General features: G+C 24.9%; 4 protein-coding genes across 10 annotated transcripts; 3 read left to right on the top strand and 1 right to left on the bottom strand.

Annotated features, from left to right (window-relative positions):
• The first annotated feature begins 1,177 nt into the window (after positions 1 to 1,177).
• Positions 1,178 to 5,830, top strand: LOC409070 (protein pellino). Of its 2 annotated transcripts, XM_006566589.3 has the most exons (8): positions 1,178 to 1,611; positions 2,984 to 3,164; positions 3,845 to 4,027; positions 4,107 to 4,338; positions 4,415 to 4,615; positions 4,696 to 4,983; positions 5,061 to 5,392; positions 5,475 to 5,830. In XM_006566589.3, exons 2-8 carry the CDS (start codon positions 3,130 to 3,132, stop codon positions 5,599 to 5,601), a joined length of 1,398 nt encoding a protein of 465 aa, XP_006566652.1. In that variant the 5' UTR covers positions 1,178 to 1,611; positions 2,984 to 3,129; the 3' UTR covers positions 5,602 to 5,830. The 2 variants fall into 2 exon arrangements, with proteins under 2 accessions (XP_006566652.1, XP_006566653.1); XM_006566590.2 differs by lacking the exon at positions 2,984 to 3,164 and having other exon boundaries at positions 1,188 to 1,611.
• Positions 5,831 to 6,209: 379 nt separating this feature from the next.
• On the bottom strand, positions 6,210 to 13,697 carry LOC551987 (putative RNA-binding protein Luc7-like 2). 5 transcript variants are annotated; one of them, XM_016915173.2, is made up of 7 exons: positions 13,470 to 13,695; positions 13,214 to 13,308; positions 9,682 to 10,169; positions 8,544 to 8,592; positions 7,836 to 7,934; positions 6,961 to 7,721; positions 6,210 to 6,792 (listed from the first exon to the last, which is right to left on the bottom strand). In XM_016915173.2, exons 5-7 carry the CDS (start codon positions 7,929 to 7,931, stop codon positions 6,714 to 6,716), a joined length of 936 nt encoding a protein of 311 aa, XP_016770662.1. In that variant the 5' UTR covers positions 7,932 to 7,934; positions 8,544 to 8,592; positions 9,682 to 10,169; positions 13,214 to 13,308; positions 13,470 to 13,695; the 3' UTR covers positions 6,210 to 6,713. The 5 variants fall into 5 exon arrangements, with proteins under 5 accessions (XP_016770662.1, XP_006566659.1, XP_016770663.1 ...); XM_006566596.2 differs by lacking the exons at positions 13,214 to 13,308; positions 13,470 to 13,695 and having other exon boundaries at positions 9,682 to 9,765; positions 9,843 to 9,972; positions 10,052 to 10,169; XM_016915174.2 differs by lacking the exon at positions 8,544 to 8,592 and having other exon boundaries at positions 13,470 to 13,696.
• A 559-nt stretch (positions 13,698 to 14,256) lies between these two features.
• LOC411458 (histone-arginine methyltransferase CARMER) lies at positions 14,257 to 18,841 on the top strand. 2 transcript variants are annotated; one of them, XM_003250827.4, is made up of 8 exons: positions 14,257 to 14,640; positions 15,274 to 15,414; positions 15,492 to 15,986; positions 16,063 to 16,329; positions 16,429 to 16,651; positions 16,752 to 17,038; positions 17,114 to 17,250; positions 17,463 to 18,841. In XM_003250827.4, exons 1-8 carry the CDS (start codon positions 14,508 to 14,510, stop codon positions 17,571 to 17,573), a joined length of 1,794 nt encoding a protein of 597 aa, XP_003250875.1. In that variant the 5' UTR covers positions 14,257 to 14,507; the 3' UTR covers positions 17,574 to 18,841. The 2 variants fall into 2 exon arrangements, with proteins under 2 accessions (XP_003250875.1, XP_016770771.1); XM_016915282.2 differs by having other exon boundaries at positions 17,445 to 18,841.
• A 4,176-nt stretch (positions 18,842 to 23,017) lies between these two features.
• Positions 23,018 to 24,925, top strand: LOC102655688 (putative Dol-P-Glc:Glc(2)Man(9)GlcNAc(2)-PP-Dol alpha-1,2-glucosyltransferase). The gene is made up of 4 exons (XM_006566585.3): positions 23,018 to 23,194; positions 23,509 to 23,851; positions 23,934 to 24,073; positions 24,149 to 24,925. Exons 1-4 carry the CDS (start codon positions 23,018 to 23,020, stop codon positions 24,884 to 24,886), a joined length of 1,398 nt encoding a protein of 465 aa, XP_006566648.1. The 3' UTR covers positions 24,887 to 24,925.
• The last annotated feature ends 26 nt before the right edge of the window (positions 24,926 to 24,951 follow it).

The raw sequence follows: 24,951 nt of genomic DNA, 5'->3' as shown, positions 1-24,951 counted from the left end.
AATAATTTTCTTCACATATTTATAATAAATATGTGCACTCGTTGTTATAGAAAAATATTTTAAAAGATATCTAAAGAATAAAATTATTAAAAATTATTCAATTATAACAGTGATAATTATTTAATATTGATTATAAAATATATTTACTTTTTAAAATATTTACAATAGAACAATGAAATATGACAGCCTGTATGATCTAAAAAGAAATTTTTGTTAAACAATATTCAGGATATAATTAATGAAAAAAAGATAAATATTAAAAACTTGTAAAAAAAAAATTATATGTGTTCCAGCTCAAATATAATAAAAAGAGTATTCTATCTTTTATATGTTTTATTTCCAATAATTACCTTTTTTTATAATTACAGTATTCATTTGACATATTATTCCTAGCAAAAGTTTAAGCGGAACCATACATCAAATAATGGTATTCGTATCTATTACATTCGTTTTATAAGCAGAATATAAAATGTAAGTATTCATTCATTCAATTAAAAAGAAATTACATTTTTTTAATATTATATATATAATATTTTTCTAATGTCTAATTTTTATAATAATATATGAAAATTATTTTTTAACAAATTAAAATAAAAAATGCTATTATTGTGATAATGAAAATGATTGAATTAAATTTATTGAATTCTAAGCAAATTGTATAAAAATAATAAAAACAATATACATACTTAATATCTATATAGTTATTTATTTAATACTTATAGTTTTTTTTTTAATTTTAATAGAATAATTTCAGTATTATTAGTTGTAATAACAATTTAGTTACTACAAATTACTAGATAATTAATTATTTCGTTTTATTGTTTCGAATCCAAATTATAAAAGAAATTATTACATTATATTTTAATAATCAAATATAATATAGTATATTAATTTTATAAGTTTTGCATAAAATTTTTTATTTTTGTCCAAGAAATAATAGTATAAATAATCATATTAAATTATTTTTTATAAAGAATATAGATTATTGATTTTTATTTTTTTTCCATAATTTTTATAAAAGATTGTTAGAATATCAAAAACATAAGTAAAAGAAATTAATTATTAAATATATGAATAAAAAAAAGATTTGTTGATTTATTTGAAATTGGCGCTGCATTAGTTCTACTGTGTAGACGTTAGATTATGTGAAAAACAAGGGACTTTTTTTTTACATTGGTGCCTATGTTAGCTTCTACTCGTATATCCTTCGGTCGTGATTGTTCGATGAGTATAGTTTATGCGAGGTACTTACAAATAATCGGTGTGTTTAGCGATTATCGGAAAAGAAATATCGGTGTCTTGTTTATCGTGAAATATTATTGATATAAATATTTTTTATTAAAGTGATTTCATCTTAATAAAATTCATTGTAATTTCTCGTGTGTGCCGTAATCATGAATAAGAGGATCAGCGCGATTCCATTATTGGAATATCATGAACATAGTAACAGTGTAATTTAGAAATGGAAAATTAAATTAAGGCATACTTAACAGTGGACAAATGATTTTTATACTTCGTTAGTTTTTGTGCATATGATCAACTGACTGTTGTTGCGTGTCTCGAACGTGCAGCGATACCGTTTTTGAACGCAGAGCTCAGCATGGTGATACGGTAAATAGACCATCGTTTCTGGATGCTTAGGTTAATTAATGTTGTTTGTACATTGTGATTCCTTTATAATTATTGTGCTTGTTCGACATTTCTTTTTTTTTTCAAATCTCTTAATTTCAAAGCTTTTTCATTTATTTATTTATGAAATAAATATTTCTATATTATTATTTTTGTAATATATATGCTACCTAAATATTTTTTCAAAAAATAAATTTTATCAACAGAGTTTAATGTTTATTCTTAATATTTTTTTTTATAGATTAAACATAATAATAATGTAAAATTTTTCGAAATCTTTATTTATTGTTAATTTATATGCACATAAAATATTTATATTATAAAAATAACAAATGAATAAATTGATAGATATATTTTGTCCAAAACATTTTACTTGGCGTATTATGAAATGAAATAAATATTTTTGTTTTATACAAAGTGTCTTATTATTTTCTCCAAAAAAATACACAAATGTATGTGATAAAAGAAAAATATTAATTATAATTATAAATATTATGTTTTATTATTTATATAAAATTTTTAATATTATCAAATTGAAAAATAATTAAATTATTATTATTAAATATACTATTATATATAAGTAAGAGATGTAAATATATTATTGAATGTCTATTTTATGATGCATAAAGTGATATAAAATAAATTAGAAATATTTAGATTTAAGATTTAATATTATAAAAAATTAAGTATTATTAAAAAATATATATATTCAACTTATTTAAATGAGAAGCATGTATCATTTAAATAAATATCATTTAAAGTTGCAAGTATACAAGTATCAATTTTCTAATTTATTAGAAATCTTTAATGTAATATATGTTTCTTATTCATATTAATGCAATTGATGGGTGCAATGTTTTGATAAAAGTGAATACATAGATAAGATAAACATACAATTAGATCAAGGATAGATATATTAATATAAATAATATATAAATAATATATAATATAATAAATAATATATTTTATATTTTGTTTGTAATCTATTACTTTAATTTAAATAAATATTGAAATAAAAATAAAAATAAATATTGAAATATAAATTAAATATTAAATTTAATATAAATAAAATATTTATTTATTGTATATAGAAATAGATAATCAAGTTTTAACAAATATTTTATTTATATATAATTAATAAAATAAAAAAATTTATTTTGATATAATAATAACTAAGATATAATAACTAAAATAACAAATCTTTATTTAATTATTCATTAATGAAATGAATCATTTATTTTTTCTTCAGTCAAGAGAATAATTAGATTAATTGAAACTTTTACTAAAACTAGGAGAATGTTAAAATATATAACAATATAGCAATTATCATTACACTAAATATTTCTTATTGCAGATTATAATTACCAATTCACACAGCATCCCATGTTGCACTTGCTCATGTTTGCTCAACTTCGCAAAGATACTTAAGACTGTATGTCTTTATGAGTATCTTTTGAAGTACAGTGGAAGTAGTAATCTGTTAATTTTACTCAAAGGAGGATGCCAGTAACTAAACGTATTCCATGCCCTTCGCGGTAAGTAAGTGGTTTACGTATTACATACTGTAGGACAAGAAAAATCAGAGATCTACAAATAGAAAGAGAGAGAGAGAGAGAGGTGACTTAATATTTTATCTTTTATTTTTTCAAATTCTTCTTTTTATATGATTCAAATTATATAATCCTTTTTAAAAAAGAATTTTCTTTAAAATTAATATGAAAATAATAATAACTATTTAAAATAAATATTATTTCTAAATTAAAGTAAATTATGAAATAAATTTTGTAATTTCTATCATTTTAAAAATAACAAATTTATAATCTAATTTATAATAACTGATACTGATTATGTTACTGACATCCACCTTTAAGATTTAAACAATTTATAATTTAAAAAAAATATAATTAAATAAAAAAAATAAAATTAGGTACTTCCACCATATGAAAAATATTTGTAAAAATATTTATATTCATTATTAGGAATACGAAGAATATTTCAACATATAAGGAACTCTTGTATCAAATTTTACAAATGTGGTAAGAGAAAAGGAAAAGGTGGCAGAAATAGTAATCATTCATTTCTTCTAGCATTTATGGTCATATTTTATAACAAAATCATTATATATATATAGTATAATATTGTGAATATACTGAATATACAATAAAAATAATTAGTTACTAGTTTTACTATTAATTATTAAATTATATTCTTCCAGATCTGACGGTGGTAGCAGTGAAAGTCCATTACTTGTGGAAGAAGGAGAAACAGTTGGTGCACCTCACAGTCCTCGCAGCAAACATAATCACAATCATTCACATGCTAATCCTCATAGGTCCCACAGTTATCGTCATGAAAAACCAAAACAATTAGTAAAATATGGAGAATTAGTTATTCTGGGGTAAGAAAGCAATTTTTTTTTTCTTATATTTTAATGAAAATATTAAAATAAAAAAATTTAATTCAATATTCAATTCTAGTTACAATGGATTCCTGCCACCAGGAGATAGAGGAAGAAGGAGAAGTAAATTCGTTCTATTTAAAAGACCTGTTCCAAATGGTGTAAAGCGCAGTAAACATTACATCGTTAAGACGCCTCATAGTTCTCAAGCTATTCTTAATACGAAACAACACTCAATTTCATATACTCTTTCGCGGACACAAGCCGTTATCGTCGAATATACCGAAGATGAAGGAACAGATATGTTTCAGGTAAATTTAATATTATTTGTTTTTAATATTGCGTTATATTTATATTATTATTCTATAATATATGTGAATAATATAGGTTGGACGTTCTTCCGAATCTCCTATTGATTTTGTCGTTATGGATACGTGTGCAGGCGGAAGCGATGGTTCTAACGAGGGACGCGTCGCTCAAAGTACAATTAGTAGGTTTGCCTGTCGGATCTTAGCTGATCGATCAGATCCTAGAATTGCTAGAATATATGCTGCAGGTTTTGATAGTTCAAGAAATATCTTCTTAGGGGTAATATTCTTTACAGTTATAAATTCCTATTTCTATAGAATTATAAAAAAAAAAAAAAAAACAAAAATTGATCATTTTAGGAAAAAGCAACAAAGTGGCAAGAAAATCGTGAAATTGATGGGCTTACAACAAATGGCGTTTTAATAATGCATCCGCGAGGTCAGTTTTGTGGCGGTGAAGCGCAATGTGGTTTCTGGAGAGAAGTTAGTGTAGGTGGTGGAGTTTTTTCGCTAAGGGAAAGTCGAAGTGCCCAGCAAAAAGGAAACGTCGTAGAAGATGAGAATAATATTTTGCAAGATGGAACTTTGATCGATCTCTGTGGTGCCACATTACTTTGGAGATCGGCCGAAGGTCTAGCAAAATCACCAGTAAGATTATAATTTTTTTTTAGAAAGATTATAATTTTTACATGAAAAACTGAAAATAAAAAAAAAATTTTATATAGACAAAACATGATTTGGAAGAATTGGTTGATGCTATAAATGCTGGAAGACCACAATGTCCTGTTGGTTTAAATACATTAGTTATTCCACGTAAAGCAGCTGCAGACTCAACACAACAGCAACCATACGTTTATTTAAAATGTGGTCATGTACAAGGCCTCCATGATTGGGGTCAAGAAAAAGATAAAGCCACAAGAAGATGTCCAATGTGTCTGGTAGCTGGTTCAGTAGTTAAACTTTCTATGGGAATAGAACCTGCATTTTATGTTGATTGTGGCCCTCCTACTTATGCATTTAGACCTTGTGGACATATGGCTACAGAAAAAACTGTTAAGTTAGTATCAAGAATACTATAATACTTTGCTTTTCATCTGTTTAATAATATATATTTATAATAGGAAAAATATGTGTTACAGATATTGGGAAAAAGTTGCAATTCCACATGGTACAAATGGTTACATTGCAATTTGTCCGTTTTGCGCAGTCCCCCTTGAAGGAACACCAGGATATGTAAAACTGATTTTCCAAGATAATGTAGATTGAACTTCGTTTATTATAAGGTCGTGAGTATGTGTAGAAACCATTAACTTCTTATAAAATGCAAGGACTATTGAAATTAATAAAATGTAAATAATCTTAATACGAATATATAACAAAGTTCTGTCTTCTTCCCTCAAACGTAAATTTAAGCAAAACTTTTGTATGTACAAATAGCTCTGCAATAATTATTATGTACATGACTCTTAAAATAAATATCCCTTCTTAAACAGTATTAATTATATATATTTTATCATTAACATTTTTTAATATCTAATAAAACATTTTAATGTTATATCTTAATTTATTTGTCGATTTTTAGAAATTTAAAGCTTTTCATAGCTTTGTATCACAGTTATTATTGTTAAGGATTTCGCATATAAATCTTGTTCTTCAAAAAAAATTTATGACGTTTCATAAACTTTTAACTGTATCTTTTAATTTTTGATAAAAGTGAGTTATAAAACTTATGAACCGTTAAAATTTTTATTCTTAGAAGGCAATTTATAATCGAGACTTTTTACAGTAATAACTGTTTTTTTTTTTTTTCGTTTGACGAATTAACTAAAATATAAGGTTATGAGAAAATGCACGATTGCAATATTTTGAACCAATAATTATTTAAATGTATATATTTTTAGATCATATCTTCATTTCTTATGCTCATATAATAATCACATAAAATCATGTAATCATATTATATAAATATGTAACATTTTCAAATATTATGGATTTATGCTTGAATTATTCTTATGTACATGAAATAATAACTAGATTTAAAAGTATAATCGATATATCAAGATCAAATAGAATAAGTATATTAGTATATTAATATCTAATAAATTCATTCCTGTTTTTACATTGACAGGTGAATATATCTAATTTTACATAAAGATATATTTCGAAATATTGATATTTTCATTAAAGTATGATGGACATAATGTACAAATCTTAATTTATATTCTTGAAAAAAAAATCTCTATTGAAAAAATGATATTCTGCGAATATTTTTTTTTTTTGTTCCTTCTTTTTCTTTTACATACATTGTGCACAAATAAGCACGTGAGAATTCATACGAAGAAAAAATGATTGAGCATAATTAAAAATGATAATTAATTTTATCTTTTTCGATCATTAGATCCACTATGACGAGAACGGGATCGACGATTACGGCTACTACTGCGTGAACGTTTTGATCTGAAACAAATCAAATAATTATTCTTAGCAACTAAAAACTATAAAAATCTAATTATGTTTTATTTGTTTACAGATTCCAATTCCGTGATTATTTGAATTTTCACAAAGAAACATTTATTATAGAAAATGAAGAGAATTTTCATTTAATTTTTCACGATTTTTACCAACCTTTTTCCACGACTGCGACTTCGAGAGCGTGACTTTCTCCTATCTCTATCTCTCCGTTCGCGGTCTCGATCTCTATCGCGATCACGATCACGATCACGATCACGATCGCGGTCGCGGTCGCGGTCGCGATCACGGTCACGGTCACGATCTCTGTCGCGATCACGATCACGATCACGATCACGTTCACGATCGCGATCGCGATCTTTGTCTCTGTAACCCAATCCTCCACGTCGGCTATCACGATCACGTTCACGATCGTCTCTATCTCTATCTCTGCGTCTATCCAACAACGATTCTCTCTTTTCTTTGCGCCGTTCTTCCACGGTTTTTTGAAGTTCTGCTAACTTTTCTCGAATCTTGATAAAGCCTAGATGTAATTTCCCACCGAAATGATCCGCTAATCGCCGATCATTATCGTGAATTCCAAGATATGCGCTGCAAACCTCGCAAACTCTTAATTTTTGTTGTTGATAACTGGACGCAGGCATACTATTCCGATATTCTTGTTCAGCCTCATTTTTCTTCTTTCGTAATTCATCAATCTCACCCATAAGCTTCATGGATTCCTCAACGAAACCTTCCTCGCCAAGTTGCTCGGCTTTGGCCAATTTTTTCCCAATTTCTTCGGCGAGTACGTGAACGTTATTGGCCTTCGCCGCTACTTCAGCGCTAAGTTCTTCTTGCGTTTCCGCGAGACGTTGTTTCGCTTGCTCCGTACGACGATCGCAATCGGCAATAAAATTTTGTAAATGTTCCATAGCCTTGAAATAAAAATATTTCCAAATTATAAAATAAATTTTGATAAATTAATTAATTTATAAAAATTTAAACCGTCCATAAATATATTCGATATTAAAAAAAAAAAAATCACTCACATCGATGTCGTAAAAATGGTCCTTCTTCTTTTGTGCAGCCTCATAGTCAGCCCGTAGGGCCAAGTCGTGAATCTGGGGGCATTCTCCCAGGTCCATGCGCTGCGATTCACAAACCATTTGATATTAGCTTATTATTATATTCAATTCCAAGAAGCCTCATTGGGTTTATTTTATATATATATATATACATATATATACATATAATCCCTCCCGACTTGTTTTTATGAAAGATATTATATTACGACAAGAACAAGATTCTCAATTGGCTGTTCCGTATAAATGGAAAGCTAAACTAGTTAAGTCTTAGATAAAATTAACTAAATTATTTAAAACGTATATAACAACGGCAGAGATTAAAAAACCCTAATTATCTAGAGAGATACGTGTAAATATATTTTTTTTTGCTCCTTCTTTTTTTTTTTTTTTTTTTTATATTTAAATATAGGAACATATTTCGATATAAATATTAATATCGAGCTTACAAAGTAATTATATCTACGTGTATATATATTTTTTATTTAAATCGAGTAAATAAACATACCATCGTATATTTATTTATTCATACATATATACACACGCATATATGCTTACGTTCGACCAATATATTTATATAATATCATTATATTTTTTTTCTCTTTTTTTTTTGTTTATAGACAAAGTAAAAATGCAATTCAATTTACAGATAAATATTTTGTTATGTTCACTTACAGAGTGGTAACACCTCTCCGCCTGACACGACAATGCGATGGCAATGAAGCTACAATCAGCACACACCTTAAGTTCATATGTTCAATGGTCTATGAAACAACTTATAGCCTAATAGGTTTATTATACTATATACGGTAGAACACGAAATTGCCATATGTGAATTCTAGACGATTTAGAAAACGAATTTCAATACGTACATCCAATGCTGATGAAAATTTTTCTAATAAAACTGGCGCGTTGTATAGTTCCCCTAAATAAATGTCTCTCTCCCTCTCGCTCACTGTTCATGCCACTTTTCACTCTCTTTTTTTCTCATGGATAATTTTATCGCCTTGCAAATTGCCAAAATAAACGCTTAAAATTCATTAACGATCATTGCATAATTCTCCTCTTGATTTTAATCTCTCTCTCTCTCTCTCTCTCTCTCTCTCTCTCTCTCTCTCTCTCTCTCTCTCTCTCTCTCATTCACTCACTCATTCTTTCTTTTTTTTTTTTTTTAAATTATTATTATTTTCAAATAAAACGGAGATTTAATAGATTTAATAGATTTATGTGAATATAAACTGAAAGAAATACTATTGCGCGTTACGATAATACGCATTATGATTTAATAATTTCATACATTTCAATTCTACATAGACTTTCCCTAATGGTACACATGTTTGAAAGAATGATGAATTGGAAAATATCAATAAATTTGAATTTTAACATCACAAGATTAACATAAACTAAAACCTCGATTGAAGATTTCATTAAATTAATCGTTTGCTTCTTTTTTTTTTTTTTACAAATTGAAAGTTAATCAAAAAATCATTCTGAATGAATTGTGATAATAATTGAAACTTAAACTCCATCTATATGACAAATTTACATGAATTAACCAATCGAAGTTTCATTGTATATTAATTAATTAATTGAAAAAAACAAATTTTGGTTTTAAGAAAGAAATATTTACAATTCCGAGACTCAATTTTTCAAAAAAAATGTACTTTTCTTGGCAATTCGCATTTCCTTTCTTTTGTCTTTTTTCCTTTAATTTTCATTTTTTTCTTTTCTTTTCTGTTCTTTCTTTCTTTCTTTCTTTCTTTTTTTTTATTTTTTATTTTTTTTTTTATTTTTTTTTTTTTAATTTACTTACAGATCACTGCTTCATTTCCTGTACCCATTATATCTCCGAGGATGAATACGATTTTCACACATACTTTCAAAGTAAACTTCATTTCTACCTGCCGTAAACGGCATTATTAGTAAGAAGCGACAATAAGACATCGTCTCATGAATCAGCATGACGCTACTCACCAACTTTATACAGGCCTTTCGGGGTCTCGGAATTAATATTCAACACTCAGCCTCGCCACCGTTGACCGGTAGAGGGGCTGAGGTAACCGCTCGCCTTTATATATATATCATTAATATCAAATTAATATACCTAGTATTTGAATTATGTTAAGAGATAATCAAATTGTAGAATTGTAATACGTACGTCCTCTTCGCTTTTCAGTACTTACAGTAACGCGCATGTGAGAGCGAGAAGTACAACACGACATATGAGCGGACAATACTCGCAACAATATTGTACAATGGATCTGATTGGAATTGCTTTTTCCAGAGACTCTGGAAATAGAACTGTAGGTACATTGACATTAGTGAACTTGTATATTCGTCATTCTCGCGAGTATTTGCCAGAAATATTTCGTTTTTTTTTTTTTTTTTAAATTATTCTTAAAAATTTCTTTGCATAATTTTTTTTTTTTTTTACTTCAAATTAAATTATCTTTAAATACTTCGTTTTATTTATTTATTTTTTTTTTCTCGTATCTTGTAAAGAAAACTGTTTATATAATAATATTACCCTGATAAACCTAAGCGTTAATAAAATATTAGAAGGGTGCTTGCTAACTGCGATAAGAGACGCCCTCCTATGCACCGAATGCTAGGCTGCGAGTCTCCTTTTATTAATGTCCCTGAACATGTAATAATAATAGTTTCAAGCAAATTCTTTAATATAAACTTAAATAAAAAACATAATTCTTTGTTCTTTTCTTTTCTTTTCTTTTTTAATCAACGAATGAAAAAAATTACAAATAAGAACTAAATGTAACAATTCCCTACTATGTGACATTACAAACATAACTTAATATTTAGACGCTTTTATTATTGACTCGCATTTTCAATGATAAGAAATTTGTTTAACCACAACGCTATTCACGTTTATTGCATTTGCTGAAATTAAAAAATAAGATAATTAAAAATTTTTTTTAATAAATATGCTTTTTAATATTACTTGAATAAATGTGAAATATATTTGAGCTGAAAATGCAGTTATTCATTTAAAACCATTTTTTTTTTTAAAGAAAATTTGAAGATATAACAGATAATAGAAAATAATTTGTAATGTCGCCTTACTGTTAAATACTACAAGTATTTTGGCGATTATAGAATCGAATAATAAAAAAAGAAACTGAATTTTCAATTTTTTTTAACAAACACCCTTTGGACCAATTCGCACAAGATGACAAAGAAATGCGCGAAGCAGTACTATAAAATACTATTATCTTGATAGGAAATCATATTTTCACTATAAGCGTAAAATATTTGCTTCTATATCAACCATATTTACATCATTCGAAATCTCCTACATGTATGTTTCGTGATTGTATGGGGCTATTAAAATAAATGTAGTTTTTTTTAAATATATTTCTAGTTTGTTTCACGAAGAAAAGAAATGAGATGGATTTGAAAAATATTGGGTTGTATATTCATAAAATATATTTTAGGAAACAATTAATATATTTAAATTATAACTTCTTTATGCAGATATATATTTATGTACAAAATTTATTATTTATAATTTACTGTACCATGAAATTTTATTTCATAAACTAATGAAATTGATTTCAAAAATAATATAAGATAAGTGATGATATAATATGAATAAATATTTTAAATCAAAAATTAAAATTGTTCTCTATTTTCTATTTTCTTCTTTTAAAAAATTTAAAGGGCTATTTCTTGTTTATCATTATTTGCTGCCCCGTGTTGCACTTCAACGCCTATCTGGTGTGAATTGATCGGAATCAATTCTCCGAATATATCACACAAGTTTCATCCTATTATTTGTATATTGCAAAACTGAATTATGTTTAATTATTTTGTATTTTATATAAAATCGATCAGACCAATTGGCACTGATGAAAAATAACATTATATTATGTATATTTTAAATTTTTTTCTTATATTATGCAAAATTATAAAAATTGTTATATACAAATACAAAAAAAAAGAATTATCAGTGTATTTGTGTATTTAACATAATACATAAATATATATGTATATATAAATATATATATATATATATTTAAATAAATGTTATTAAACAAAAATACTTTATTCAAAAAAGTTTTGCAACCAGACTTATTTTTAAATAATTTGATAAAAATTATAATTCAATATATATAATTGTAATTCAATATAAATAATCAAATAATTTCATAGTTACACGATTCAAAATATAATATTATATAGATGTATTACGAAATATATATATATTGATTTTTTAAAAAAATAAAAAGAACAATGCATAAAAATAATAAAATAATTTTATTTTATTAAATTTTTCAATATACAGTCATCAAACCAGTATATTTCTTTTATCTTTAAAAAATATAAAATATCATTTAAATATGATTGATAAGATAAATTGGAAAAAATAAAAAGATACTTAATAATATCAACTAATAATACATAATAAAAGATGATTATATGTATAATATGAAATATATATGTGTATAACTTTTCTTTCTTCTATTATACATATGCATGTACATATATATTTATACATTTAGTGCATGAAATATATAAAATATATAAAAATTGTATTGTATTTTATATAAATGTTAATATAAATTCATTAATAATTATTTTTTGATTAAAGATTCTATAATAAAATATATAATATTTGTTTATTTATATAAAATTATACATTTTTTTCTTAATTTCTTAATTATTTAGTGAAAAAGTAAAATATGAAACTAAATGCTATACTAAATTATTATTACTAAAATTATTACAATAAAAATTATGATATTTATACTTCATATCAATGATATTATTTTTTTTTTTTTCTACAATAAAAAGCTTGGATAAAACATATAATATCTAAAGCTATTATAAGTTATATATGTGCAAACCAAATGATATTAATATAACAACTATTTCTAATTATTTTTGTTATATATCATTTTTATTTTATATAAGTATAAGAAAAAACCAAATATTTTTAACATATTAAAACACAAACCATAATTTAATATTAAAATACTCATAGTTACAGATTGTTACAGATTTCATACATATGATTTATGTTTATTTTTAATGAATTAATAAATATGTATCTTGGCAACATTGCTATTTTGCAACATAAAAAAGAAAAAAGAAGCAAATAAATTTACTAAAAAGAAAAAAAGCAATTGAATCGTGTAACCAGAATGAGCTGAAAAAATGTAATAGCAAAAAAATGAAACGTGACATCACTAGGTATTGATGTCTGATTGCTTTTATATTAATGTAAAGAAGTATCAAAAGGGAATTACGAAAATGCTCTACTGTAGTGCAAAAGTGCCAATGGTATGTCATCGATATTCAATATGTAATAACTGAAACAAACTCACTGTTGATGATAAGATTTCATGTGGACAGCATGCCAGCAAAAAGCTCTTGCAGACCTTTGGATCCGAGTACTTCACTTGAAATTTGTTATTTTCACCTAAAATTACGATATAATTATTAATAAAATAGATGACTGCATAAGTAATTATGAAAAGTGTAAGCCACCATCTTGTATTTTTGTATGAAAGATTTCAGATAACTGTAAATAATAAAGTTACAAAAAATAATCGTGTTTCTATATGAAACGAAAATACATACCATTCCGTCCAGTTCCCATCAATTGGTCGAGCATAGCACGCATTTGGTCGTGAGCAGTCATTTTTTGAGAGAGTGCAATATTTCAGATGCACTGTCAAAAATGGGGGTGAGCAATCAGCCACGCCGCTAGCTTTCGAGTTTCGAGTTATTGTCCAACTCGTATTTATCGATCAGAGAATCGTATACCACTAATCGTATGCGCGTGATTCGTACAGGTCGTTCTAGAAAATATATAAAACTTCCGTGCATATAACTTTGTGACCAATAACATTTCAGATTTTATACACATATTCAAAACCTGATTTTGATTGGTTATCATTTTATTAATAACAATCTTATAATTTAATAATCAAATTATTATATAATAAAGATTAATAATATACATATATAATATAACATTCTTAATTTAATGCAAAGCTTTTAAAAATTATATATATCTTATTAATTTTTAATATTTTTGTAAAATATACATTTGTATAATTTTAAGTTGGTAATGGATTAACCAAATTTTTCGTATTTCCTATAAAGAAAATATATAGAGATAATAGTTCATATTCAAATTGTTAACAATTATACAAAAAATATAAATTATAAAAAAATATTTTAAATATAAAACAAACATACATTTAATTGCAAGTAATATATGAAATATTTAATAAAAATATAGAAGATACAATTACATATCTATAATTAGTGCAATAATGATGCATTTCATTTTTATCTTAATTATGATTATCTAGAGTTATTGTGAATCTAGGGAGTTTAATTAGCTATATATTCAGTACTCTAGTAACCCTATTGCGCGTGTGTAATACGCGCCGGGGGTGGTTAGTCGATGGTTCGGTCTACGAACGTGAAAAATTGTAATTTCAAGCAAGATCTGTTTAATATTATTTGAGTGATTTGTATCGAGAGAGGCGATATCGTATATTTTTTTGTTTTTATTGAAAATTTTCCGGAAAACAACGTTAAGATAAGACAAGCGTGGTAGAACCAATTACAGAACTGCAGCGTACAATACGCACGCGGTGTCTAAAAATGGCGAAAGTGTTTCGCGCGGTGACAGTATCGACTTTGTCAAACAATGGACAGTCAACAGCAAAATTTAATAAGCCGGTCACGCTTAATATCAATTATGATCCACAAGGTCTTAGCATTGAATTCCTTGCAGGTACTTATTTGTCAATAAATAATTAATTACAAATTATATTATTGTCGTTATGAAGTAGACAACATAACCATACTACAAATAAGCGTTTATAATCTTTCTTTAAATTAAAATTTAATGACAATTGTTGGTATGTATGATTGTTGAAATTTTTTTAATTTGTTATACAAGAATATATAAAAAATAGAATACTATTAATATTGTATTGTTATATTTCTCGTTAACTATCTAGTTGAATATACAACATTTACGATGTGATTATTCTCTTATATAAATATAATTTTCGTTTATAATGAATATTAATATATTAATATAAATTTTAAATAATTTAATAATAAATAAATTTTTGTTTAAACATTTGGAATTATTTTTTATATTTCGAGAGAGAAAATGCATAACGTATAATTATGTTCGTTTATTATATATTTTTAAATATTCTTCATAATTTTTACCAATTTATTAATATAACAATTTAATAATTTAATTTTATCATAAAAAAAATTTTATAATAAAAATATTTTAAATATAGAAAGAGTATTTTAAATAATTTTAAGAAGATTTTAAAAATATTAATAATTTTAAATTATTTTATGAATACAAAAGATATTTTTTTATATCTTTTATTTTTCTCAATAGGAGACATAATCGGTAGGGATAAAACAACATTATTAGAATTCCCAGTAACTCCTAGTACAGAATGTTCTAGAGTTTCATCTAGAAGTTATGTATTCACATTTGATACAGATAGTTTACTTGTAACATTTGCTAATGAAACAGGTGAGCTAATAAACAATTACATATTTAAGTTGTGCTATTTAATCTGATTTTTTATATCATTAATAACATTTTTTTAGATTTTAGAAATTTTCATTCACAAATATTGAAACTGAAAAATGGCAAAGGTGTTTCTGCATTTAATGAAAGGACGGAAGAATCTTCAGCTATGCAATATTTTCAATTTTATGGTTATCTATCCCAGCAACAAAATATGATGCAAGATTATATTAGAACTAGTACCTACCAGCGAGCAATTCTAGGAAATCTCTCTGACTTTAAAGATAAAGTTGTATTAGATGTAGGTGCAGGTTCTGGAATATTATCATTCTTTGCAGTTCAAGCTGGTGCAAAGAAAGTATATGCAGTGGAAGCAAGTAATATGGCAAATCATGCAGAACTATTAGTTGCTGCAAATAATTTATCAGATAAGATTATTGTCATAGCTGGTAAAATAGAAGAAATTGATTTACCAGAAAAAGTAGATTGCATAGTAAGTGAACCAATGGGTTATATGTTGTACAATGAAAGAATGCTTGAAACATATCTTCATGCTAAAAAGTGGTTAGTTCCAGGTAAATATTTTACAATTTTTTTTTTAAATTCATTTACACCTGTTATAATAACAATAGTTAAATAATCATTATACAGGTGGAAGAATGTTTCCCTCTCGAGGAGATCTTCACATCGCACCGTTTTCCGATGAAAATCTTTATATGGAGCAATTTAATAAAGCTAACTTTTGGTACCAAACATGTTTTCATGGTGTAGATCTTTCAGCAATGCGAAATAACGCGATGAAAGAATACTTTAGACAACCAATTGTTGATACCTTTGATATAAGAATTTGTATGGCTAAATCTATCAGACATATTGTAGATTTTCAAACTGCTAACGAGACTGATTTACATAAAATAGGTGAAAATTTGTATATTGTATATGATTTTCATAAAATATATTATATAAATAAGATGTTCAATAATAAAAATATGTTACTTCATTTTATCTATTCTTCAGAAATCGATGTTGATTTTCATATATTGGAAAGTGGTACTTGTCATGGCCTTGCATTTTGGTTTGATGTTGCATTTATTGGATCAACACAACAGGTTTGGTTAAGTACAGCTCCAACAGAACCTCTTACCCATTGGTATCAAGTTCGTTGTCTTCTGGAAAATCCTTTGTTTTGTAAAAGTGGTCAGCTATTATCTGGAAAAGTTATTCTTATTGCGAATAAGAGGTGAAGTAAATTCTATTAGTAATAATAATTTAATTTATAAAATTTCAAAATTTTATTAATATAAAATATATATGTAATTTCATATAAAACAATGTTTTAGACAATCATATGATGTAACAATAGAATTAAAACTGGAAGGAACGAATATGGAAAGCAGTAGTAATACTTTGGATTTGAAAAATCCGTACTTTAGATATACAGGTGCAGCAGCGCAACCTCCACCTGGTTTAAATAATACCTCACCTAGCGAATCTTATTGGACAACCTTAGATGCACAAGGTGCCAGACAAGCAGTAAATATGGTTAATGGAATGTCTGTGAATGGTTTAGGAGAAGTTTCTATGGACGCTACCGCTGCAGTGAATCCCAGTAATTTACTTGCAATAGGTAAAAAATAGTTAAAAAAATAATTTTTTATTTTAAGAATATAAAATAATTGTTTTTTGTATGGATTTAATTTAGGAGGCCAGCCAAATATTCATCCAGGTTCGATTTCGAGTACAGGTAGGGGTCGAGTAGGAGGTACAGCTACGAGTACACAAGCAGCACAATTAATAGGTGGTGGAATTACACCAAATATGTTTACATCTCCCGCTACGGTAAGTAAAAATGTTTTAATTAGATTATGAGCGAGCTAATCTTTATGGTACCAGAGTGTACTAACATATATGCACCATATTCACGTACAATATGTATAAATGTTTGCACCAAATTTAGCTCGCTAAATAATTAATAAAATTAAAGCAAAAGGATACTAAAGTGTACGCCTGCCTGCGTGTCTTTCGCGCTACAGCTTGGTGTTACTTTCCAGCAATCGCTGGTCCTTGGCAATACTTCACATTATCCAGTGAATCCCAGCTTGATGATTGGAGATTATGTGACACCTGGTAATGGCATATCATCTCAAACGTATCGACAATGATCAATGGTGAAATCATTTTGTACTGAATATTCCCATACGGCAAAACAATTAAGTGAACGCCATAGTACGAGCAGTAGCGAGGATATCAGCAACAACAATAAACAGAGCCGCAAGTTGGTGTTTAGTTCTCCAGCAAGTAAATTACGACTCTCATCTGCTGTTCGTATTTTAAATGCAGTTAATTTGGCCAATCTTAACACGAATATTGGTCACGTTAATGGCAACAGCAATAACAACTTCGCTTACTTTAATAAAGTTATTATTGGTTCTGGGTTTGGATTTGGATGGAGCGCTAGAAGAAATAAATCACAATGGGAAGCACGTTGGAGGAGAGTGCGAACCGTCCTCTCGTAGTTTTCATTGATTTTCGATTAGCCTTTATTCAATTGAAGTCCCTTGAAGATTTGATCTTCCAAATTGAGAAGTGCATGCTTGCCAAATGTACCCGAGAAAATAATATTTTTTAATGACAATACAGTTTACTAATGCGTAATATACGCAACAACTATTTTACGGAGTCCTGATACAATATCGTTTGTATATCAAAATCAGATTAACGAAAGGAAATAACTGCAGTTGCAATATTTTCTTCTTTTTTTGTTCAATGTACATTTTTTGAAAAGTTTCAAAAGCTATAATGCATATAGGCTTGATTGAACTTTGATCATAAGTAATTTTTACACAATATGTAGGTATACATAGCGTAATGACGTTCCGAATATTTCGAAAAGTGCAAAAAGCAATAATTCGTTAGAGATACGATATGGAGCACTCTGTGGCATTGCCTGTTACTGATATATTAGTTTTTTTTAAGTAATTATATATAAAAACTACGTCCTTATAATTTTCATCTATTTAAAGCATAAAAAAAGAAAAAAAATAAATTCTGTGAAAATTCCATATAGTTAATTAATTTCATTCAATTTCTGTACTATTATTTTTTATTTTTTAACAAATAATATTCTGTTAATTATTTATAACTTAGAAAAAGAAATTGTATATAATTAACTACGATCGACCGATAATATAATTTACATTAAAAATAAGCGAAAGAAGAATATATTCCAATAAAATGATGATAAATTATGTTGTGATTCATATCTAGCTGACTTACTGTATTGTATTATTGCAATGTACAGATATTAGAATAGCTTGTACAGGCACAATTTCAAATTTGTGACATTTATATTACATATCGGCCTTCGGTCAATAGGATTAATTCTATATTTTTAGTGTACTTTTATTATAGTAGAATTCTACAGCCTACATATGTCATAGCAATTAATAATTTCATTGAGTAACCAAATTCCTTTTTTTTTATTGAAAATGAAAAAAAAATGGATTTTGCATTTTAATTAAATGACTATAATATTTATAAATTTCTAAATTAAAAAAAAATGAAAGCAATTAAAGAATATATAAATTATAATTTATTATTACGTATTGTTTTATTTTTTTTTATTTTGACAGATAATATAAATTGGACAAAATCCATTTGTTTCATATTTCAACTATAACAATTTTGTTACACGATGAAATAAAAATAAGAAAAAATTTTTTACAATCTCTAAGTAATAAATGACTTATTTAATTCTACGACAAATTAAAAATACAGGTAATCTTCTAATAATAAGTATTCTTGTGACATTTGTAGAAATGAAGTAAATATGTCAATACTATTTTTTATATATTTTTTTTTTTATAATAATCTAACATAAAATGTTTTGCTTTTTTTTTTTTTTTTTTTTTTTTTTTTTTTTTTTTTTTTTTTTTTTTTATTAAAATTTAATAAAATATAATTTATTTTTTTTTCTTTTTCATAAAAACATAACATAAATATAAAAACTATTAAATCTCTTTTCTATTATTTTTTATTTTTATATTTTCCATTAAATTCAACTTTACTTCTTTCTACAAAATATTTTAATCATTTTAAATCTCTCCTATTATTAGAAGGTTATTTTTGTTTTTAATATAATTGTATATATGATATTTTTAATTTTTATAAGTTGATTTTATTCAGATCTCGGTAATAATGTTTAAGTCTTATTAGTTCCTAAGGAGTGCTCTTTATTTGTTATCTGCACAAAAAGTTGCTTTTTATTTTAAGATAGCTATCTTTTTATCTTTTGTACTTTGAAAAGTACTTTCAAGCTTAATGAACCGGTATTAGTTACACATTACTCTCACAGAAAAGGAAATCATTTAGTTTAGGATTAATGTTTGTAACATTATAATTGAAATTTTAAAGTCTCAATATATAATATAAATGAATTTATTTTTTTATTTTTTATTATCATTATTACAAAGGATTTCCTTTATCCATGAGAGTGATGCTAAATGTATAAATAACTTGCTAGTATTCTTTGATGTTTTTTTAAGGAGTGGTTATAGTTGTATGAAACGTATAATTTTTTAGTGTATGTATTTAGTATTTGAGATAACATTGACTGCAGGCATTCCACAAGTGCTGATAACATTATACAATTCGTTATTCTATATAAAACAAGAACATGTCTCTTCCAATCTCGTAATTTCACTCATCTCTTTTTCACTTTTTCTTTCAAGAAATTGAAAAACATTAAAAGCAATATTTAGAATCGAACGCGTACAAAAGTATAAGTTACCGTGTGTTTTAAGTTTCAATAGGAGAGACAAAAGATTGAATAAAAATAAGCATATACTTTTTTGATATTTTTCTAGATATTGCTTTCAGTGTTAGCATGTGTACTTTTTAGTACATACCCTTTTTTCTCTCCCCCCCCCCCCCCTTTTATTCCGTTTTAGAAAATTTTTAAATGACTGAAAGATACAAAATATCTCAGGTAGCCAAGTGAGTTTGAAGAATACTGTTTTATATATTTTCTGCCATTTTTCAATTGTGCGTTCGAATTTCGAAAACTAATGATTACTATGTGAAATAGAAGGAATAAGTTCTTCCTTGTTAAAATGCATACTCTTCAAATTAAGCTTAGTAAAATGCTTTCATTGAGATAAGATATATTTGCAAGTAATATATATTAGTTTGTTAGCAGTGAAAAAGTTTGCGTGCTAAAAAGATTTATTATTATTCAATAATGTCATTTCTGATATTCTACAATTTATAGTTCTCTTATAATCTGTGTGATACAAGAAAAGTTATTAGGAGATGTAGAAAGTATTAAGTATTAATTCATTTGCAACAGGAAATATAATTTAAACTTTATATATCTTAATTAAATAATTTTAAATCAATTAATTTATAAAGTATTAAATTCTACGGTATATAGCTTTTGGTGACATTATAAAATTATATTTATTAAATTTTTCCTGTTGTTAATGAATTAAACAATTTTCCACTTTCTTTTGAATAGTCAAACACGAGTGATTTTTTTTTAATTATGAATATTTTGTAACATGATTTCAATTCTTTTTTATACATTAAAATTTTCTAAAATAATTGAAACAATTTTATTTCAATATTGTTATGAAGTATTTATTTATCATTAATTGAATTTTTTATCTATTATATATATATAAATTTTTGTGTTTAAAATTATTTATCGGATAATTATGGTTTTACACATCATTTAAAAAATATCAAAATTTTTATTTGGATGCAAAATATTTTTACATCATTCATTTCAATTATTCATTTAAATTAAAAATATAAATTAATATCTTTTTATTTTTATTTGGATTTTATGAAATTTTTAAATTTTAAAAAAAGTATTTAATTATATATAACAATTTTATAGGTCTGTTTAGAATTTACTGTAATTTGATAAAAATAAATATTTGTAATATATTTGTAATAAGCTCAAAAATGTCATAATTTTGTTTCTCAAGCAATTGTATCACTTATATATTATGTATAATTTGTATCATGCTTTGTTTTAGACTGATTAAGAAAATGAAAATAGAAGTAAAAAGTGATTAATAAGTATACTCTTCACTTAAAAAAATTAGATACTAGAATTTAAATAAAGAAAATGCTCAGCTTTGTATAGTGCATACATACAAAACTTATAAATTTGTATATGCATTAACATTCGTGATATATACAGTTTGCCTATGTCTTTTTTATGTATAATATATCTATATGTATAAAAGGATCATGTTTTACAGTATGATAGTTACAAAATATCTATCTTACACATAATTGTGTATTGTACTTCAACAAATTTCGATTATTTTACATTCAGTATATTAAAAATTTATCCTGTAATTATTCTCAGGTAAAAAATGTCATAAAGTTCGATACTTACGGTGTGAAACGATTTACATTTGGACGATCAGGAAAGCATTAAATGGAATAGAATCAAATTGAACATTAATGTGTTATATTAATATATTATAGCCTTTATAAGCTCCATTTAATAACATTGAGGAGGAATTGTACACGATCATTCAAGAACTAAAGGATTCATATTAAAGTCAAAGAAAGGAATGAACAAAATTCGATTTAATCTATTTATACTGATATGTTTGATAACAAATTATTAGAATGAATTATATTTGCTTCTATTTTAATTTGAAATTTAATAATAATTTTGAATTTCGTAAAATTAATAAAAATTAATAAAAATTTGTGAATTTATATATATATATAATATATATATATATATATACAAAATTTTTAATTTCTAATTTGAATTTCAAATATTTATAAGAGTTGGTATATTGATAAATTGTTTCCTAATTCCTGTACAACATATCCTTAAAAAAAAGTATCCTTAAAATATTAAATATTTGTTTTTGTCTAATGTATTCATTTTTTTAAAGATTTTAATTAAAGAAAATAGAAAATAAGCACAATATTTAAATAAGAAGCGTAATATATTAGAACAACCTAGTATTTGCAATCCACTTATTTGTATAATATTAATATTTGTATTCTACCAATATTTCTACAGATAAAAGGAAAAAAAATTGCTCAGATTATTTTATTCAATCTGAAATTAAGTTCAAATAAACTTATTTACTTCATATTATTGTGAAATTCATTTATTAAACATACAATAATATAAAAATTATTTTTTAAATTTAATATTTTTAAAATTACTTAATAGACAATATATTTTTTATTTATGTTCCCGCTCCTTTTTAAATTGTAATTTTTATAAATCGATATATCGACTGATTTTAAAATATTGATTTAGCGTTAACTTCAGGGTGAAAATGTTTTAGTAATTATGTGTTAAAATGTTTTAGTAATCACAAAAAGTATAAGGCATTCTAAATGAATAAATATTAAATTATAAAATTAAATTATTAAAAAAACTAAATTAATTATTAAATTATGATTCTTGAAACTTTTGATAAATATATATGAAAATGAAATGGTCGTTATAATATTTTATTATATCTTTGATTGAGTGCGGATTATTTTGTATAATTATAAATTATTTTATTTTTTCTAAATCTATAAATCTTTATTTTTTTTTTATTTCATCAAAGAAACGATGAATGAATCTATGATTAAACTTATTCAATATTCACAAAAAATATTAATAATAATAATTTGTTCAAGTATAGTAATATTATTTATTTATTTAAATCATGTACAACCTTACTATTTTATCGATGAAGTTTTTCACGTATCTCAGACTTTGCAATATTGTAATAATAATTTTACACAGGTACGTTTTGATTATTTTTTATTTTTTGTAAGATAAAATATTATTATTGAATATTATACACAGTATATATATTATATGGTGTTATTGAATATTATCTATGAATATTCAAAAAATAAAATTATTTTATTTGTACACAAATCATTTTACAACTTAATAATTTAAAGACAAGTTATAAATTTTCTTTTATTTATATATATATCATTTGAAGTTTTTTTATATCATTAAATTATTTATTAAGCATTAATAATTCTCACAAAAAACTATAAAATAATGAAAAATTATATTTGAATATATTTAGAGAATGTTATTTTCAGTGGAATCCTAAAATTACTACTTTGCCTGGTTTATATTTAATTGCAACTCTGATTTTATCACCTTTGAAACTCTGTAATATTTTTTATATGAGATGCATAAACTTGTTTGGAACATTTTTAAATCTCTATCTTGCTCAAAATATAATTAAAAAAATTTCAATAATTTATTGGAAACAAAGATGGAATGATTGGATGAAAGTTATTGTGGCTTGTAATATTATGTTCTTTCCACCCTTATTTTTTTGGCATTTTTTATATTATACAGATGTTGTATCAGTTAATGCAATATTACTGATGTTATTGTTACATTTATATAAACAATTTAAAACTGCAGCTTTTATAGGTATGTATAAAAAAGAAATAAATTGTAGAATATTATAAGAATATTAAATTTCAAAAATAGCAATTATAATTATAATATACAGGACTTTTGTCTATATTAATTCGACAAACAAATATTATTTGGGTTGCATTTATTACTGTGGAACATTTATTTGATTTATTAGATCATAAAATAAGTAAATTAATTTCATATGAACAGTATAATTCAGTAATTTATTTAAAAGTGAGTAAATTATTATTACAAAAAAAATAAGAATATTTATTATATTTGAAATTTATATTATTATATAATTTTTAGCTATTATGGAAAAGAATAATAGAAGAAAAATATCATGAATGGAAGTTATTTGCAAAATTTATCCTACAATTGTGTGTACAATTGTTTCCATACATTATAGTATGTTTATTATTTGTTTCTTTTGTTCTATGGAACAAAGGAATTGTAGTTGGTGATAGAACAGCTCATGTTCCTACTTTTCATATTCCTCAATTGTTATATTTTTCTATTTTTCTGTTTTGTTTTTTATGGCCATACATGATTATTTCCTGGAAAAATTATTTTAAGTTTATTAGTAAACATTGGATATTTGCAAGTTGTAGTATTATTTTTTTAATTATAATTGTTCATTTTAATACTTTTGTTCATCCATATATGTTAGCTGATAATAGACATTATGTATTTTACTTTTGGAATAAGTTTATGGGAAGATACAAACAGTTTAAATATTTTTTGGTACCATTATATTCGTTCACATTGTATACAATGTTTCATGGGCTTAAACATTTAAGATTTACAACACAAATTAATTATATTCTTATGGTTTCTATAGTACTCATTCCACAATTATTAATAGAACCAAGATATTTTATCATTCCATATATACTTTACCGTTGTTTTATTCCAAAACCAAAAACATGGCAAATTATTGCAGAATCAATAACTACATTAATAATAAATTTTTTGCAATTTTATATTTTTATCAATAAAGTTTTTTATTGGAATGATCAGCCTTATCCTCAAAGAATTTCTTGGTAAATTAAGGAATGATAAATATATACAATTGTAAATATATTATTTATTTAATAAAATTTTAAAATATT

Source organism: Apis mellifera, linkage group LG11 (assembly GCF_003254395.2).
Source record: "Apis mellifera strain DH4 linkage group LG11, Amel_HAv3.1, whole genome shotgun sequence".
Lineage (NCBI taxonomy): Eukaryota > Metazoa > Arthropoda > Insecta > Hymenoptera > Apidae > Apis > Apis mellifera.
The sequence above is the reverse complement of the archived record's forward strand: the minus strand, read 5'-3'. Positions and strand labels throughout refer to the sequence as shown.